Below are 19,399 nucleotides of genomic sequence, written 5' to 3'. Positions count from 1 at the left end.
GGCCACCTCCCTCTGCTCCAGCTCGCCACGGCCACGTGCTGCTCTGCACTGGCAGCTGCTGCTGCTGCACTTCAGAGGCAGCTGCATTTTGAGGCTTGGAGTGCTTTGGGTTCTGGTGTGAGCCCAAAGCATCAGAGGAGTTGGCCTTGACCTTGCAGCAGGTCTTGCAACTGCTTTCAAAGGGGTCTTGGGCTCTGCCCAGGTGTCAGGGACTGAAAGAATTAACATCTCAAACGTTGGGGTGAGGCAAGTTAAGGTCTGCAAAGAGAGAAGTTAAGGTCTCCGCAGTGATAAATTGGGGTCTGCATGTAGCACCACAGGTGAGAAGCTGATTGGCATGGAGCCAAAGCCGGCAGGGGTGTCGGAGAATTCGCAGTTCCGCCCTCTGATGGCCAAAGGTTATGCAGAGTTCATTTGAGGAAGGGGCTCACGACCACCCGAAAGACCCCTCGTGACCATCCCCCCCCCCCCCCCCCCCCCCCCAGTGGCGCCTGCGCAGAAAATGGAGAACATTCTGGAACAAGCCTCAAGGCGGGTGAGACTAGAGGCGGGGACTGGCCTATAAAAGACACAACTTCAAGGAGCCACGTGGTGCACCCCTACCACTGGAGGACCCTGTGCTGCTGCCACCCCTGCTCTGGACCGGCCTCCCCCACCCGCTGCCGGCACAGCCGGAGGCCCTGTGCTCTGAGAGCAGTGTGCCCACCACCGGAGGACTGCTGCGTTTATCGTCAACATCACAGGATCCAAAGGTGATGATATCCCTCTCTCTCCTCTTTTTCCCTTTTCCTTTCCTTTTATAAGTATTTGGATTAGAATCCACATTGCTTAGAGTGGTGCTTTCCTGGTTCGGGTTGCCTCCTTATTCACATAAACCTTTGACCAAGTCTGAGACAAAGATTAGACCTAGCCGCACCTAGACTCCTCTCTGGAAAGGAGTTTAGAAAGCAAGGGGGTCTATTCTGAACCTCATGACTCAATGGGAGGGTCCCCCTTATTCCCTGCCTATCGTGGTGCTTTCCAAGTTCAGGCTGGTGTTTACTGTCAATAAAGCGTTTAACTGATCATTTGGTGTTGTTTCACCTTAATTTAGCCCAAGGGAATCACAGAACCTCCACGATCCTCTCTGGACAGTCCAGTTAGGGTCATGACACCAGGCCTCTCAAGTCAACATTAACTCTGGTGCCTAATGACAGTCCCTTGACAGTGGCCCTGGTAGCTCATCCCTTCCTCTCCCAAACTGCGGTGATGTCAGCTTTGCCTTTGCTTGGTTTAGGCACCTTTCATGCAAAGATTCCCAGAGATTCTTTCATTTCCCTGCTACACACAGAGCATGTGATTCCTGGAGGGCCACAGAAGTGCAACACCAGGAGCGCTAGTCTCATCTGGGGTTTTTGAGAGGAAACACCCTCTTAGATAGCTGTCTTGAGCCTTTCTGGTAGCCACGTTGTACTTCTAAAACAGACACAACTGAAAAGCTCTGATGATCAGCTGAGCGATGATCAGAAAAAAAGCCACTTCTTATCCCATGAAAGTCTAACAGTGACTCTTGTAGGAAAAACAATGTCCCAATTAGTTCTCTTGGGCCAACCACAAAAACAGATTTTGGTGTGAAAGAGGCTTCTAATTAACTAAATGAAATCCACAAATGAAAGCAGACACTGATCTGCCTAATTGGGGCAGGACTGTCAGAATGTCCCTGTGCTCTGTGAAGGACATGCCTTCCGTTAAAAGGAGGAGCTCCTCCTTGTTGAACCATGAGGCACTCGGTGCTCACTGGCTTCTGATGGCAGCCGAGCCTGGGCAACCTGGCTCAGACAAGCGCTTGCACCGCTTTGGTGCTTCTAGGGAGCATCTGGACTCCTCCTGCCTGTCAGGAAATGTCTATAGATCCCAAACAGCGTTCTTGTGGGGGAAAAAAAACAAACAAAAAAACTGATGGTGTTCATGTCGATCTACAGGGAATGAGAAGGTCTGAAGCTTCTGGAGTAACAATTTGCATTTTATTATCCAAAAAACCAGTAGAGTGTAAGCAGAGTTGGGAGACAAAGTTAACGTGGAGCCTGACAAAAACTGCTGCGCCGTGGTGAGACCCCATCGGCAGGAGCGTGTCCAGTTTGGGGCTCCCAGATAAATACATAAAAAAAAAAGTCACTGACACAGAGAAACAAATCAAGTGGAGGTCACCAAGATGACCAGGGGCTGGGAGTATAGGGTGCTTGAGGAGAGGCGGGGGGAGCTGGGTGCATTTAGTCTGGAGTAGCAAAGGGGCAGCCAAGGGCTGGCGCAGGCTTAGTCCTAAGCGGGCACTTTATGCCTCTGGCGAGCATCGGCATCACGAGAACCAGCTCAGTCCCTTTGCATCGGTGTCCTTGTCATCAGGGCAATCGCTGCCAGAGACGCAGGGACCCCTGGGTTGCTCCCTAGACCCCTGGCAGTGTCCCTCTCCATCTGCCCACCTACCCCTGCCATGGGCAGGAGGTCTCCGAGCCTGAGCTCCCCCGCCGGAGTGCAGCAGGATGAGGAGCTGCAGCGCCCGGTGCGCAGTGCCAAGGAATGGGGTCCTGCCCACCATCACCTGTGGCTGGAGGAGCTGCACCGTGCCCGCAGACAGCGCTGCCCGCCCTGCCCGTCCATGCTGCTGTGCCCTGGCCGGCTGGGCAAGGCTGGGCTCGGATCAGCTCAGCTAAGCTTGGTTCGGCTCAGCTCAGCACAGCGCTGGAGCCCCTGCCAAGGCAAACCGGTCAAGATGCTGACCAAGCAGGACGTCTCCTTAGGTGGGGCCTGGGACATCCCTGCCAAGCTCAGCCAAAACCTCCTTGCTGGGCAGCAGCTGGCAGGACAAAGAAACCCTGATGGGCGCAGGACAGAGACAGAGACATGGCGATAACGACCTGTCTTTCCCGGGAAAGAGGAGTCAGCAACGGCTGTCCCAGGACTGATGTCCCACGCATCTGCACCAAACAGGGTGGGAAAGGTACCTGGCTGCTGATCCCAGACATGCTTCCCCGCAGGAGCTCCCCAGACCCTCCTCAGTGAACAGCCAATCAACAGTTCTGGGGTCAGGAAGGAGTTTTTTCCCCTGGGCAGATCAGCACAGGTCCCCAGGGGTTTTTGCCTTCCTCTGCAGCATTGAGCATGGACCCTTCCCAGGGCTCCTCCAGGCCATTTCCGGCCAGCAATTCCTTGCTGTTGCAAGACCAGGAGTCCAGCTGTGCCCTCCATCCCTTCTCCTCTCTTCCCTGTGCCAGGTTGGCTGGGTAACATCAAGGACCTCCACGCATTAGGTCACCTGGAGGTCTTCTGCCCTGTGCAATACATGGCCTACTTGGAAAGGCTGTGCCATCAGGAAAGAGCTGCCATTTGCTGCCCAGCCTTGCATGCAATAAAAGTGGAGCGTTGGTCTCTGCTAGAGTTGTCGCTTCTGCTCTCAGTCACCACCCTCAGCTGAGGACTTGGCCTCTCACAGGTAGTGCATCGTCACTGATTGAAACACGCGTGAAATACAAACTATGCCTTCTCACAACTTCTCCATCTTTTAGTAATCAGGGTGGTGTTAGTGTGATAGAAATTAGGAAGACCACACCAGTACATGACCCTGACTTACATCTCTACAGGATGGAAGTGTGCTGCAATGCTCATGGGGCTCCTCCTGGGTTTTTATTTGTGCTTTCCAAGAAAAATAGCCAGCTCCACTTTGACCATGGTGTAAATCCAAAAGAGATTGATGAATATCAGACCTTGTCCCTGCCTGGCCAGAGAACCTCTGGCACAGAGTGCAGAAGAGGTGATTGTTGGCCCCAGAGGGTGGCAGGTTACAGAGTGCTGTGCATGTGGTGTGGCCACAGTGGTAAAGGCAGTCCCAAGGCTTGAGAACTTGTGAAGCTGCCCTGGCCCTCCAAGTTGACTGATATGAACACCAGGATGAATTAAAGCAACATTGGAGGTGCTGTGAGTATCCAAAATAAAAACAAGACACCTTCTGGACAGCAGTTGTCCTTTCTTCAGGGGTACTCCAATAGGAGATTTCTGGAAGAGCATTAACTCAGTGGTTTTCTAGGTCAGGTTCACTCCCCATCCATGGGGTCCCTCTGCTGCTCACAAACCTTTGGTGCTACTGCAGACTCACCATCCCTGGTGGCAGCACAGGCACAGAACACCATCTTTGGCCTGGGACGAGGAAGCTCCCAAGTCCTGGTCCCCTTCACGCCATCCCTTGTGTTGGCAACGTTGCCTTGTCTCCAGGCCCTGGGGCTCACTGCATGAATTGCTGCTCTGTGTTACTGCCCTGCTCTGTCACTACTGACACCCTTTAACACCCTTGGACACAGCTGGCCTCATCCTGCTACTGGTAAACATCTGCAGCTTCTTCTCTGGAAGCTCTGTGGTGTGGCTGTTCCTCAGGCTTGGCCTCTGTAGAAATAGAGTGCCCCTGTATACCTGCCTTGTTTCTAAGCTGGACCTACAAATGGGAACCGCAACAACCATTTCATTGGACTGAGCCAGGAGAAGCCCAGGGTCTTGCTGCACCAGACTCAGCTCTAGCAGGAAGGAGAAATCCCCTGGGGCCCAAGGCCAACTGAATTTGGCTACTTCCTTTACCAAAACTGGGGAAACTGGCTTTATTGGGAGATGTGTGGGGTTCAAGGAGGAAATCTCAAGATTTTAGGCTTGTTCTGCACTTGCTAACCCTTTGCTGAGCCATATGATGATGTTGACATGACATGGATGGCTGTGGTCCAGGGCAGACAGGCTGCAGCCCTGGCAGCAGAAGGACCCCATGGGGCTGCTGAGCTCCAGGTGGAGCTGGCTGCATAGCTGGCCCTGACTCTGCCCACACTGGGAGTAATGCAGACATACATGCTGTGACCTGTAGCCTTATTCTGCAGTTTAATGATTCACCTAGCACAATAAAACACTTTCTGCTGTAGGCACACAAACATCCCCATCAATTGTGGAAGTTCACAGTCAGATCCAACATACACAATGTTAAGCAAACCTGAAGCATGTGGGAATTCTTTTCTCTTGCCAAGCTGCTTTGGTCCCTTCATCTCATTTCCAAAGAGATGAAAATACCAGTGCATGGTTTACCTTGGACACCAAAAGGAAGGAGACTGCTTTCCAGAAATGCCCCAACCCAATGACCTTTTCTGCTCTCCAGCTTGCCAGCCCACATGATTTCTGCCAAACCTCGACACATGCTGCTGACAAGTGGGTCCCTGCTTCTGAGCTGCTGCTCCTCATGCTGTTGACCAACCCAGGTCCTGCTGACTCATCACTTACCCGACCTTCACCTGGAAGTGCAGTGATATGTATTGGCCAGGTACCAGCTCCTCCTTACAGAGCTGCTTCCTTCTAGGTAGTTCCCATAATTTAAAGGAAGATGTTCACCAGGGCAGTAAAATCAGGCACCTCCCAAGTACACAATGGCACTGAGAATTGCCTAGGGGCTAAGAGAAAGCAGGAAATGGTGGGAATTTCCTCCTAGCATCAGGATCTGATCTCTTACAAGGAACCTGTGTATCTTGGGAGGTTTTGGGGTCATTTTCATCTTCATTTTTCTTACATCTTGGGACTTTCTGTATTTTCTCATAGGCATGGCTGTTTAACAGAGATCATGGTTGGTTATTGCTGGAAGCCACTCCAGAAGCCCGGCACACTGCCTTGCTGAGAGTGGAGATCATCTAGTCCCCAGCTCAGGCAGGGTCACTTTGACCAGGCTGCCCAGGACCTTCAAGATGCTCCTTGACCTTGAGGAGGCTGCACTGCTGGCTGGGGACCCAGGGCAGGGAAGGACTCCTGTGAGCTGGCCTCTGGTCCCAGGTGGCAGCCAGGGAGCAGACAGATGCCACAAAACAGCAGAAGAGCCTGACTCCCACCACATCCCAGTGCCACTGACTGATGGAAAAACTGAGCTCTGCTCCTGCCAGTCCAGTCACCCCAATATAGTGGACTGGGGCAGAGGCGCTGGGGGCACTCCTGGCTGCTGTGTGCTGAGGGTGCCCACAGAAGCATGACAGAGTGGCCCCAGTGTGGGGTCTTGGTGCCAAAGGAGGGGACCCAGGTGGGACAAAGATGTGACATGCAGCCACGGCTTGACCCAGGCTCTCCTAGGCAGGGGCGGGTGATAGATGTGGTGGCACCTAGGCAGAGGCTGTGTCAGCTACCGGCCAGGGAGTGCCAACTCACCATGTCCTGGGAGGGGATGGAAGAACTTATGGGTGCATGGCAGAGTCCACAATAGCCCTCAAGAGTCTCCCCTGGGTCTGCAAGCTGGTTGAATATATAACCTCAGCTCAGGTGTGAAATAACTGCATCATCCCTTCACTTGCTCCAGCTGTTGTTTTGGCTTCCAACCTTTGCAAGAGATTTGCTCACATAAAGAAGGTTTTTCTTCTGCTCTGCCTTCTGTGTCCAGAGCCATGGATGCCCTGGATACCCTATTGAACAGGATGGACATGTGTTCATCCTTTCTTCTTTTTTTCTCCACAAAGTTGTAAGTTCGAGCTTAGAGCAGTGGAAAGCAGAAAGGCTTGTATCCAGTACTGCAGCAATTCCTTATGCAAAACCACTGTGGATGCTCCACACAAAGGGCAGTGTCCCATGGCAGTCCTTGAGCCGCTCAGTGTTTACATGCAGGACCCAGCTGGGGTCGCCTGGGGCTCTGCAGAGCCAGCTCCCCTCCCTGCTTGTACTGTGAAAAGCTCAGGCTCCTCTGGCTCTGCCCCGGGCAGGGTAACAGCCCCTTCTCCGGAGAGGGGAGAGCCATGCTCCCCATCCACTGGTGCATCTCCCATGGGGACACAAGCAGGACGCAGCCAGCAGCACAGCATGGTACACACACTTGCATGCCTGCACACCCACAGGGAGCCAGCACTGCCAGCTGGCTGTAGCAAAGGGCAAGGCTGGACATGGGGGTAGCTGGGGATGTGTCAACTCTGGGACATGGACAAGGCCCCCAGGTCCAGCAGTCACACGCCCAGACTGGACATCCAGTCCATCCCTGCAGGACATCCCCATATGAGGCATCACCCTGATGCCCGTGCTGGCCTGAGGGTGCAAAGGGAGAAGGAATGAGCCCTGCTGTGACCTGAAGATCAGGGCAGATAAGGTTCTCCTTCTCCCCTCCTCCAGGCCAAGGAAGCCCACCTCCAGCCCTGACCAGCTCAGTAGCCTCCACCAGCCTCACTCCAGTATGTGATGACTTTCTTGTATTGGGGAGCCCTTGAATGGGATGTGACGTGCAGAGTAGGCAGGGTGAATTGCTTCACCAGCCCATCCCTGCACTCCTGCCAACCCAGCCCAGGACACACTGGCCACCCTCAATGTACAGGACTGCAGCTGCTGGCATCTCTTGCCAGAGCCCAGTGCTCCCCCGCTGCAGTCTCCATAGTGCCCTGAGCACTGCAGCAGCACAGGCAGAGCAAACCCTTGGCCTCTCAGCCCTGCGCCAGCCTTGCCTGCGACCTTGAGCCACATCAGCACAGTGCAGGGCTGGGCGGCGCCCCTCATCCAGGCAGGGGAGCCCAGGGCATCCTGGCTGGCTAGACCCCAGCCTCACCCCAGCAGCCGGCGGCAGCAGGGCAGGAGTCGCCTGGTTAGACAGCGGCGTGCTCTGTGGTGTGGGGCCAGCTATTTCCCCCCCCACCGGCTGCTTGGGGGTGAAGGCCGGAGCACTGGGCATCCCTCTTTATACCCTGTTATCACCCAGACAAACCGAAACTGGGTCCTGTGTCCCTGACATGCTCACACACTTAGCAGCCAAGGCTGCACCATGCTGCCAGCGTGTGCCTCTCCCCATGGGGCCCCTGTGGGGCTGCAAGCACAGCCCTGGCATGGGGCAGCCCCAGGTGCACTGGGGTTGCCGGGGACAGGAGCACAGTGCAGTGTGGCAGAGCCTGCAACAGGAGGGTTCTGTGGTTCCCAGTGGGGTGGCTGAAGGCTGGTTCCCCCAGGGCCAGGGTATCCCCTAGCAGAGCCCTTCCCCAGTGCAGGCACACCAGACCGCATCCCACTTAGTGAACACAGCCTCCAGGGTGGAAATGTCTTTCCATGGGACAGGGGCCATGTGAGCCTAGAGGTGGCCCTGCCAGATGACTCAGCAGCTGGGAGACCTTTGCGACACCTCAGGTGGTGTCATGGGTGGTGCATGGCAGCCATATCACAGCTGCAGAGTGGACCCTGCACTGTCTGTGGCATTGGCCTCTGTCCACGCTCTTAGGGAAATCCTGATAATGTGAGATAAGGCTCCACTGCAGAACCCTGTCTGCCAGCCCCTGGCTGCCATGCAGCACTCCCGGGCATATGGGGCTCCGCAAACTGTCCCGCTGACCCCCTGGCATGCAGAACCCCAGCAGGGCAGAGCATTATCCTGGGCAAGTAAATAAACCCCAGGCTGTCTCTGGAAGCACAAGCTGCACTAGAGGAATCATGGTGGCTCTTTCTGCTTCCTTCCTTCCTTCCCTTTCCAGCCCCTTCCTGGCTGCCCCTTGGTGGAGAGACATGAATCTTGGCCAAGGTGGGCCAGTTCTCTGGGGCAGGGCCAGCATCCCTCTGGGATGCAGCAGCGATGCAGTGGGATGAGGCTTCCCAGACCCACTGGCCACCCTGAGCAATGTTCCCTGGGGGCACTGGTGCCCTAATGTGGGGTGGGGGGGTGAGCATTGCCCCACAGCCCAGCCATGCTCCTGGAGTATTATTTCCAGGGGAGAGACATCCTGGTTCCCAGGTGGGAAATGTACCAGCACAGGCTAGGCCACCAGCTGCAAAGCAGCCCTGCAGGGACAGACTTTGGGATCCTGCTGGGCACTGGCTGAGCAGGAGCCAGGGATGTGCCCTCACAGCAGAGGCCACCAGTGGCCCCAGCTGCACCTGGCAGAGTGCTGCCAGCAGAGCAGGGGAGGGGAACACCAGTGGGGCTGTGTTGCTGTGTCCTGTCCAGTCTGGCCTCACCTGGGCAAGGCATGGACTTGCTGGGGTTAGTCTAGCAAAGGGCCAAGATAGTGCTGAAGGGACAGGAGCATCTGTTCTTTGAGGAGAGGCTGCAAGAGCTGGGTCTGGTCAGCCTGGAGCAGAGGAAGTTTAGGGGGGTCCTATTAACGTATAGAAATACCTGCAGGGAGGATGCAAAGAGGACAGAGCCTGGCTCCTCCCAGTGGTGCCCAGTGACAGGACAAGGTCCAATGGGCACAAACTGGAACACAGGAGGTTCCCTTTGAACATCAGGAAACACCTTTGTACTGTGAATGTCAAACACCAGCACAGGGTGCCCAGGGAGGCTGTAGAGTCTCCATCCTTGGAGATAGTCAACACCTGACCAAACACAGTTCTGGACCATAAGGCAGCTTCAGCAGGGGCTGGACAGGATGATGGCTCCATGACCTGTACCATACAGAGCATCCATGTGCCCGCATATGCCTACACGCTGTGCAGATGCATGCACATAGTTGGGCATGCACATGCACACACGCACAGAGGGGTACACACATGCACAAGGCGGGTGTGCAGACACCTGCACACACCTACATACTCACCCCTACCCAGACACACGCACGTACCCCTGTGCCCTCTTGGGGGTTCTGCACCAGCACAGGGCTGGGGCTGCCCCACAGAGCTGCTCCTGGCAGGGGGTGCCTAGGCAGGGGGTGCCGAGGGAGGCAGTGCATGGGCAGAGGGTGCATGGTAGGTGAACAGGGAAGGGGTGCCCGGGATAGGGGGTGCCAGGGACGCGGGGTGCACGGGACGGGGGGTGCCCGGGCAGGGGAGGTACACGGGCGGGGGGGTTGCACGGGCAGAGTTGCTGGGGCGAGGGGTGCACAGCAGGGGGGCGCCCGGGCGGGGGGCACCGGCTGCATCCCACCGCCCCCACTCGCCTTCCCCCGGACGGGGGGGAGGGGGGGGGGCGGGGGGAGGGGGAGCTGGCGCGGCGCAGCCCAATCAGCGCTGGGTCCTCCGCCGGGCGCGGGCTTAAAGCCGGGCGCGGGGTGGTGGGCGCGCAGCGCCGCGGGATGTGGGCACGTGCGGTGCTGGCCTGCGTGGTGGTGTGCGCGCGCGCGCCTGGCCCGGCGGTGCCGTGTGCAGGCGCCGGGCGCGGGCGGCGCGCGCTATGTGGCCTTCCTGAGTGGCGTCCCCGGCCTGGCCCGCGCCTTCCGCGCCCGCCCCTCCCAGTGCCGCGGTGCGGCGGGACCTGGCCGCGCCCTGGCGGCGCCGCGCCGCCTGGGCCAACCCCGCGCCGCCGGGAGGGCGCTGCCGCAGCCGGCGGGGCTGGACGCTGCCGGGCACGCTGTGGTGCGGAGCCGGTGACTCGGCGGAGAATGTCAGCAAGCTGGGTGCGGGGGCGGGCACACGCCATCCTCCCAGCGAGGCCGTGCTCACCGGCGCTGCCCGCAGGTCTCTTCCGCGGCTCCGGCCTGTGCTGCCGGGAGCATGACCAGTGCTCGGCGCAGATCACGGCACTGCAGTTCAACTACGGCATCCGCAACTACCGCCTGCATACCGTCTCCCACTGCAACTGTGACGCCAGGTGCGCCGGGGGACCGGGCTGGGTGGGGGTGAAAGGGCTAAACCTCTGACAATACCTGACTCAGATAGTTTTAGTTATCTGCTGAATGTGACTCCTTGTCTGGCACGATTAAAACAGACCCTGAGCAAGCTTGTTAGGCTTCCTGCATAAAACACTGATAACATAGACTCAGGACCCCCGTGCTGAGATAAGCACTCAAGGAGCTGGTCTCGTAGCTTTCCAAGGCCAAAGGACTGATGAGCTAATTCGAATGACCATAAATGGACAAAGGAAGCCCAAAAGTTCAACTAGCGGACAAGTGAAGAAGACTATTGGAGACCACCAGAGGACCCCTGAAGACCACCAAAGAGGATGACTACGCCTGCGGATTAGACATTTGCATATGTTAATGAGTTCCAAGAAATCTCATGTTTATGTAGATGAATTCCCAGAAATCATATGAATATGGATAACTTGATAGTATAAAATCTCTGGAAGTTTGCCAAATCGTTGGAGCACTCATGGTGCAACGATCCCCAGTGCTGCCCAGCGCTGTAATAAAGAATGCCTGCTTAATAGTAACTTTGTTGCTATTGAGTTTTATTTCGGGAACTTTCTGAAGACTCCGTTTCCTCTTGAGGAGAGGTTCGGACTTTGAAGAATAGTATCTGTGAGTTTTTGTATCAGTTTTGGCGACCACGAAGGGACCATCTCTGTCCGGCTGTAGGACCCCTGAGTCGGAGACTCCCTTGGCCGGCCCCAGAGAATTCTCTGGAGGGACTCCCTGATTCGGCGGATCCGTGCAGGGGCAGACAAGGACCTCTGGTAAGAATAAGGCATTCTTTTTTTGTTTTGTTTTTCTGTTTTGACCGGTCATTTGGAGCTACTTGTAAGTCGCGGTTCGTGAGAACCCCGCAGGGTGGCATACAATTGCATATATGATTTGTATTAGTCACCTGGTTACTACGTTGCATGGTTGTATTGACCGTTTGATTAGTACGGTCATCTGTTTGTGCATTTGTATTTGATTTTGCTTTACATACGCGTGTGTCTTTTTCTGGCATACAATTGCATATACGATTTGTATTGATCACTTGGTTACTACGTTGCATGGTTGTATTGACCATTTGATTGGTATGGTCGTCTGTTTGTGCATTTGTATTTGATTTTGGTTTACATACGCGTGTGTTTGTTTTTCTGGCATACAATTGCATATACGATTTGTATTAATCACCTGATTACTATGTTGCATGGTTGTATTGATCATCTGGTTAGTACCGTCGTCTGTTTGTGCATTTGTATTTGATTTCGGTTTATATACGCATGGGTCATGTAGTTCTAAGTTTGGTGCGCACATATTTGAAAATCTCTGATCATCCTATGTCGACATTTGTTATTGTATCTGTGATAGTAATTGTTAGTTGTGTGTGTTGTTTGTGTCCCAGTCTCTGTCCTTGTCCTTGTGTTTTATAAACTTTAGAATGGTGAACCAACAAGGCGGAGTTCTGAAAAAGAGCCCTTTGGGCTGCATTTTAGCTCACTGGAAAGATATTGGGGGGCCATCTGGAGGGAATGTGAATCGTAAAACCTTGATAAAATATTGTAATCAGTGGTGGCCTTTATATAAGTTGGATGATAGCGAAAATGGCCTTTTAACGGAACTTTAGAGTATAATACTTTGTTGCAACTTATCTTATTTCTAAGACGAGAGAGAAAATGGGATGAAGTGGTTTATGCAGATATGTTTTTCACTTTGCGAAATCACCCTGAATGGCAGAAAGAATGTGGAATTAGTCTAGCGCCCCAGGACCCTATGGTTCTGGCGATAGAAGGAGAGAAAAATAGGCAGGGGAAAGAATTAAAGAGGTATTGCTCGGCGTGTAGCATTGGACAGAGGTGTTTAGAAGTTGGCCCACAGAATGAAAGGCTGGAGGATTATTTGCCTCCGCTAGAGAGAGAAGGTGATTGGGAGGGAGATGCTGGTGCTGTCGGGGGTGAAGAATCGGAGGCACGAGTCAGGGAAGAAACTAATATCAGATTTTCTCCCATCACTGCCAGAACTCGGAGTAAAGTGGGACCTATTATACAGGCTCCACTAAGGCAGGCAGTGGGAGGACTTGTTAGAATTAAAGTGGCTTTTACTTTAGCAGACTTGGACTGCTGGTGAATTAATTATCGAGATGATCCCAAAAAGGTTGCTAAAGGATTTGAATCGATTGGTGAAAACTCAGGACCCTGATTGGGAGGATGTGGATGCAATGTTGGATGTGGTGTTTAGTGAAGTACAGGCTCTGGTTTTGGTACAGAGAATGGATTGCTTATGATATTAGGAGAAAGTTACAGAAGGTGCAAAGAACGGACGCGAGAGATTTAGAGAAATTGTTGGAGATTGCTTGGCAAGTGTATCGGAACAGAGATAGTCAGAAAGAGAGAATAATGGGTAAAACAATTGCTAATGCTACAGTGGCTGCCTTGCGCACCACAGGGGGTCAGACACCACCCTCTTGGAACTCCTCAGGAAACAATACTAAGGGAGGAGGAGCCATGAGAAGGGGTGTAAGTGCCCCACCCAAAGAAAATCAGCCCCTCTTAAAGAAACCAGTGTGCTTATTGTAAACAAATGGGGCGTTGGAAAAAGGATTGCCCAAGATTGGGCAAATTGGTGAAAGTTGCCAACATGGAAGAAAATTGACGGGGACCAGGGGAATCTTCCCTAGCAGAGCCTTTGGTAAGAGTACAGCTGGGGAAAGAGGAAAAACCTGTAGAATTTCTAGTAGATACAGGTGCCATGTTTTCAGTATTAAATCAAAATTTATTGCCCGTAAGTAGGCAAAATGTTAATATTGTGGGAGCAACTGGACAGGTCGAGAAGGCTTTCTTTTTGAAACCCTTAAAATTCAGAATTGGGAAGAGTGTAGAGATTCACAAATTTCTCTACCTGCCTGAAGCTCCTAGACCACTTTTGGGAAGAGACTTATTAGCTGAAACAAAATTTAACAATGGAGAAATTGTTTTTAAAATACCAGAAGAAATTATACAAGAAATAAAAGACCAGGTATACCCAGGAGTATGGGCCTCGGGAATACCGGGAAAGGCTAAAAATGCAGAATTAATTGTTGTTAAACTCAGAGAGGGAGCACGACCTATTAAAGTAAAACAATATCCCTTGAAATTGGAAGACAGGCAAGGAGTGAAAAGCGTTATAGAAGAATTTATAAGATTCGGATTATTGATTGAATGCTCTTCAGAGTATAACACTTCTATTTTGCCTATCAAAAAGCATGATGGCAAAACATATTAATTGATACAAGGCCTGCGGGCAATAAATAAGATAGTTGAAGATTTACACCCAGTAGTGGCAAACCCATACACTTTATTAACTAGTTTAAAAGAAACCTATGAATGTTTCACAGTACTAGATCTGAAAGATGCATTCTTTTGCCTCACCTTGGCCTCTGAAAGCCGCAATTTATTTGCCTTTGAATGGGAAAACCCTGATTCAGGACGAAAAACCCAACTAACCTGGACAGTGTTACCTCAAGGATTTAAAAATAGCCCCATGATCTTTGAAAAGCAATTAGAGGCCTGGGAAAGACCTCCAAGAAATGGTATCCTTTTACAGCATGTGGATGAAAGAATGGACTGTGAGTTTGTTAAATTTTCTTGGACTAAGGAGTTATCGAGTCTCATTACAGAAAGCCCAGATCCTGAAGAAGGAAGTAATATACCTGGGATTCATGATTTCTAAGGGACAGAGACAGCTCGGGAATGACCGAAAAGAAGCCATTTGCAGGACTCCAGAACTGACTACGGTAAAAGAACTTCGAACATTTCTGGGAATGACAGGTTGGTGCAGATTATGGATATATAACTATGGACTTTTGGTTAAACCTCTATATGAACTGCTGAAAAACAGCCAGATACAATTAATATGGACTGATGAGGCCAAGAGGGCATTCAAAGAACTAAAATTGGAATTAATGAGAGCTCCAGCTTTGGGCCTGCCCGACGTAATGAAGCCCTTCTGGCTGTTCTCTTATGAAAGGCAAGGAGTGGCTTTGGGAATTCTGGCCCAGAAGATGGGTCCTTATAAACGAGCTGTAGCGTACTTCTCCAAACAATTGGATGAAGTAAGCAAAGGATGGCCAGGATGTCTTCGGGCAGTGGCTGCCGTCATCCAGGAAGCCCGAAAATTTACCTTGGGGCAGAAGATGATTGTGCACACTTCCCACACTGTAACCTCCGTTTTAGAACAAAAGGGGGGACACTGGCTCTCGCCATCAAGATTCTTGAAATATCAAGCAGTTTTGATAGAACAAGATGATGTAGAAATTGTCACATCTACTGTTATCAATCCTGCTTCCTTTTTAACCAATAAACAGGAAATGGAGGCTGTCGCGCATGATTGCATAGAAACCATTGAGACTGTGTATGCGAGTAGGCCTGACTTGAAGGAGGAGCCGCTAGAAGAAGCTGACCACACCTGGTATACCGATGGGAGCAGTTTTGTAAAGAATGGAGTTCGAATGGCAGGATATGCTGTGACCACCACAGACCAAGTGGTGGAAGCGAAGTCACTCCCTAAGGGCACATCTGCACAACGAGCTGAAATAGTTGCTCTAGTAAGGGCGTTAGAGCTTGCTGAAGGATTGCGAGTGAATATCTGGACAGATTCAAAATATGCCTTTGGTGTAGTTCATGCCCATGGGGCAATTTGGAAGGAGCGAGGACTTTTAACTGCTCAAGGAAAAGTCATAAAACACGCTGATATAATTTTGCGACTTTTAGATGCTGTACGGCTTCCGTCAGCTGTAGCGATTATGCACTGCAAAGGACATCAGAGAGGTAACACTGACAGGGAAGTGGGAAATAAATTGGCTGATCATAAGGCAAGGCAAGCTGCCGAACAAGGTGAGATATTAAGTCTAATTCCTGAAAAATCTTTGCCACTACCTGAGGTAGTTGAATATGATGAAAAGGATCAGAAATTAATTACTGATTTAAAGGCTGAAATTTGCCCATCAAGGTGGGCAAGGTTGAAAGATAACAGAATAATAGTTCCCTTTAGAATATTATGGAAATTAGTAAAAACAGAACATGACAAAACTCATTGGGGAACTGAAGCTTTGTGTAATTCCCTCACTAAGCAAAGAGTAGCCAGAAATCTGCTTCAAACTGTAAAAACTGTGGTTAATAGATGTGAAATATGCTTGAAGAATAATCCCAAGGTAGAGAATCGTGTAAAATTTGGAAGTATTGATAAAAGGAATGCTCCAGGTCAAAATTGGCAAATAGATTTTTCAGAACTCCCTAGAAAAGGGGGGTATAGGTATCTATTAGTATTAACTGATACCTTTTCTGGGTGGCCTGAAGCTTTCCCTTGCAGAACAAATAAAGCCCGAGAAGTAACAAAAATTCTACTGAAAGAAATTATTCCTAGATTTGGAGTGCCAGAAGTGATCTCCTCTGATAGGGGACCACACTTTGTGTCACAAGTAGTTCAACAAGTTAGTAAATTTTTAGAAATTAATTGGAAATTACACACAGCTTATCGTCCGCAAGCGAGTGGGCAAGTAGAAAAGATGAATCATTTAATAAAGACACAATTGAGTAAAATTTGTCAGGAAACCAATTTAAGATGGGACCAAGCCCTCCCTATTGCATTACTAAGGCTCCGAGTCAAACCAAGAATTGAGTCCATTTGAAATTCTATTTGGGAGACCATTTCAAACTAGATAAATTAATCTACAACAATAACATTCTGTTAACAATTGTAAATGGACGATCCTGTCTCCTAATGTGTTTGAAATGTTTGTAGAAGTTAATGCTAGATATGTGTGTTTAGTGACTAACAATCGATCAGTAGTTGAAGAATACAACGTGACCACCCCATTCATAGGATGCCTTAAGAATATAACCCATCTAACTTGGCATGGCCAAGCATATTCGTTCTTTGCATATACAGAAGAACAAGTAGCAATGTTTTGGCATTATGAGAGCCTAAAATTAAGCCATGCAAGTTTATCTCTGAGAAAACTAAATGAGATCTTAAACCAATCTCAAGAACTTACACTAGCAGAATCTGTCATTAAAACGGTAATAACTAAAGACAAACTTGTTGGACTGTCTAGTCAAATTGAATCTGATACCGCCCATCACTGGTGGGATATCTTTTCAGGATACTCACCCTCTGCAGAGAAAACTTTGAATATTTTAGTTCATCTGCTTTTGATATTGTTAGTGTTTGTTATAATACTAACAATTGTCAATTGCCTTTTGTGGTATAAGCTAAAGAAACTGGCCATAAGAGTTTGGGCTCTGCCTAAGATAATGAAATATGAAAATTTAGAAACTTTGTAAAGGAATATACAAAGTTTAAAGAAAAGGGGGGAATGAAAGGGCTAAACCTCTGACAATACCTGACTCAGATAGTTTTAGTTATCTGCTGAATGTGACTCCTTGTCTGGCACGATTAAAACAGACCCTGAGCAAGCTTGTTAGGCTTCCTGCATAAAACACTGATAACATAGACTCAGGACCCCCGTGCTGAGATAAGCACTCAAGGAGCTGGTCTCGTAGCTTTCCAAGGCCAAAGGACTGATGAGCTAATTCGAATGACCATAAATGGACAAAGGAAGCCCAAAAGTTCAACTAGCGGACAAGTGAAGAAGACTATTGGAGACCACCAGAGGACCCCTGAAGACCACCAAAGAGGATGACTACGCCTGCGGATTAGACATTTGCATATGTTAATGAGTTCCAAGAAATCTCATGTTTATGTAGATGAATTCCCAGAAATCATATGAATATGGATAACTTGATAGTATAAAATCTCTGGAAGTTTGCCAAATCGTTGGAGCACTCATGGTGCAACGATCCCCAGTGCTGCCCAGCGCTGTAATAAAGAATGCCTGCTTAATAGTAACTTTGTTGCTATTGAGTTTTATTTCGGGAACTTTCTGAAGACTCCGTTTCCTCTTGAGGAGAGGTTCGGACTTTGAAGAATAGTATCTGCGAGTTTTTGTATCAGGGGGACGCACTAGGGGGCCGCTGGGCCGCTCACTGATCCGCTCTGCCCCGCAGGTTCCGGCAGTGCCTGCTGGCCATCAACGACACCATCTCCAATATCATCGGCGTCACCTTCTTCAGCCTGCTGGAGGTGCTGTGCTTTGTGCTGGAGAAGAGCGAGGAGTGTGTCCGGTGGCACTGGTGGGGAAGGTGAGTGCCCTGGGAGGTGCCCTATGCCTCAGCCCACGGCTGGGTGCATCTGCTGCTGCGGCCCCGAGCGTGTACTGCCTGGCTGCCTCACCGGCTGCAGGGGGACCTAGCATGGCCGTGGCAGGGCTGATGCATGGGGCCTCATTGGCACATGGTGTCCCCAGGTGCAAGCATTATGGTGTAGTACCCCTGGCCAGGATGGTGCAGCAGAGTCAGTACCACTTCAGCCTGCCTGCAGAGAAGACAAGCAGCCCTGCTGTGCAGCCCCCAGGCAAGGGAAGGAAGCCCTCTAGAGCAGGGTGCAAGCAGCTCCGACAGGGAATTGGGCAAAACCCGGTGCTCTGCCAGGCATGGAGACCTGCGACAGCCCAGCAGCCATGAGGCCCAGGTACCTTGTGCCCTGTGTCTGCCAGGGATAAGGCTGAGCCCACAACCAGGCATCCAGCAGCGCAGTGGGGACTGGAGCCTGGGCACCCAACAGCAATGACCATGTTGATACAGGACCTTGCTGGAGGAGGGCAAGCATGGGGAGGAGCACAGCAAGGGGCTGGGGGCTCAGCACACCCTGTCTGCACAGCCTGCCCTGAAGATGGCAGCATCGGATCCAGCCCTCCTGCGGAGCAGTACGGAGCCACCCCAGGGCCTGCCGTGGAGGGGTGCAGGCAGCAGGGTGAGTCGGTGCTGGGGGCAGAGCATGTGCCACAGCTGGGGTGTCCCGAGGCCTCAGCCCGTTGGGGATGTGGGCCGGGGGTGCCCCTCATTGCCCCTCTGTCCTCAGGCCTGGGCAGGGCATGCAGGTGCTACAAGCACCTGGATAAGTGTGAGCACCAGATCGCACCCTGTGAGGTGAAGTACCAGCTGCACAACGTGGATACCCAGACACTCTTCCACTGCAACTGCACTCGGAGGTCTGTGTCCAGGAGGAAAACTCAGGGCTTTTCCCACTATTACAGGGCACTGTGTGCAGATAGTTTGGGGTCAGACAGGTGGGACCCAGTGGGATGCCCACCCTGGCCAGCAGCTGCTGACTGCTGCCCTCCTGTGTCCACAGGCTGGTGTGGTTCCTACGCAGGGCAAAGGACCTCAGTGACATGGAGGTGGCTGTCCTGGCCAACCACGTTGCCACAGACTGCTTTGTTCTGGAGCCACCCGCTGACTGCAGCCTGGGCAAGGGGCCACAGCATAAATAAGTGCAGAGGGTCAAGGGAATATGGCCTGCATGAGGCTTCCTACCCTGCATGGGCAGGAGGGTTGCCCTGGTAGGGCTGGGTGCTGTACTTGCAGCTTTGGCATGAAGCTAGCATTGCAAGCATTATCCCCTGATTCTGCTGTGCCATGAGCAGGACTGGGGTGGAAAGCAATGGATGTCAGTGCTGCAGTGTTACACTGATGCTCACAGCTTTGCTTCTCCGGCAGCGACCCAGACTGTGCTCATACCTGCACAGCATCTCAAGAAGACCCTGAGGCGCTGGGGTCCTCCACGTGTGATCTCCAAGGCTGAGCGTCCAGACTGGAAGACAGGACAGTGGTGGCACCCTCTATGAGCAATGCCTGCAGCTGACCTTGGAGCAGAAGCCAGGCGCTTGGCACCATGCTGTGCGCCGATGATGCCTGAGAATCGCTGCCTCGTGTGGGGAGGATGATGTGCTATGCAGCAGCCAGAGTGGAGCTGCTTGATTT

The 19,399-nt window shown here is 51.7% G+C and overlaps 1 protein-coding gene across 1 annotated transcript; it reads left to right on the top strand.

Annotated features, from left to right (window-relative positions):
* The first annotated feature begins 10,007 nt into the window (after nt 1–10,007).
* PLA2G3 (phospholipase A2 group III) lies at nt 10,008–19,327 on the top strand. Its single transcript, XM_075718927.1, is given in 11 exon segments — nt 10,008–10,044; nt 10,047–10,082; nt 10,085–10,151; nt 10,153–10,328; nt 10,390–10,522; nt 17,585–17,719; nt 17,884–18,389; nt 18,498–18,627; nt 18,771–18,918; nt 19,144–19,235; nt 19,237–19,327. Coding segments are annotated over 11 exon segments (1,551 nt in total).
* The last annotated feature ends 72 nt before the right edge of the window (nt 19,328–19,399 follow it).

Source organism: Pelecanus crispus, chromosome 11, assembly GCF_030463565.1.
Source record: "Pelecanus crispus isolate bPelCri1 chromosome 11, bPelCri1.pri, whole genome shotgun sequence".
Lineage (NCBI taxonomy): Eukaryota > Metazoa > Chordata > Aves > Pelecaniformes > Pelecanidae > Pelecanus > Pelecanus crispus.
This window is presented reverse-complemented; position numbering and strand designations above follow the sequence as displayed.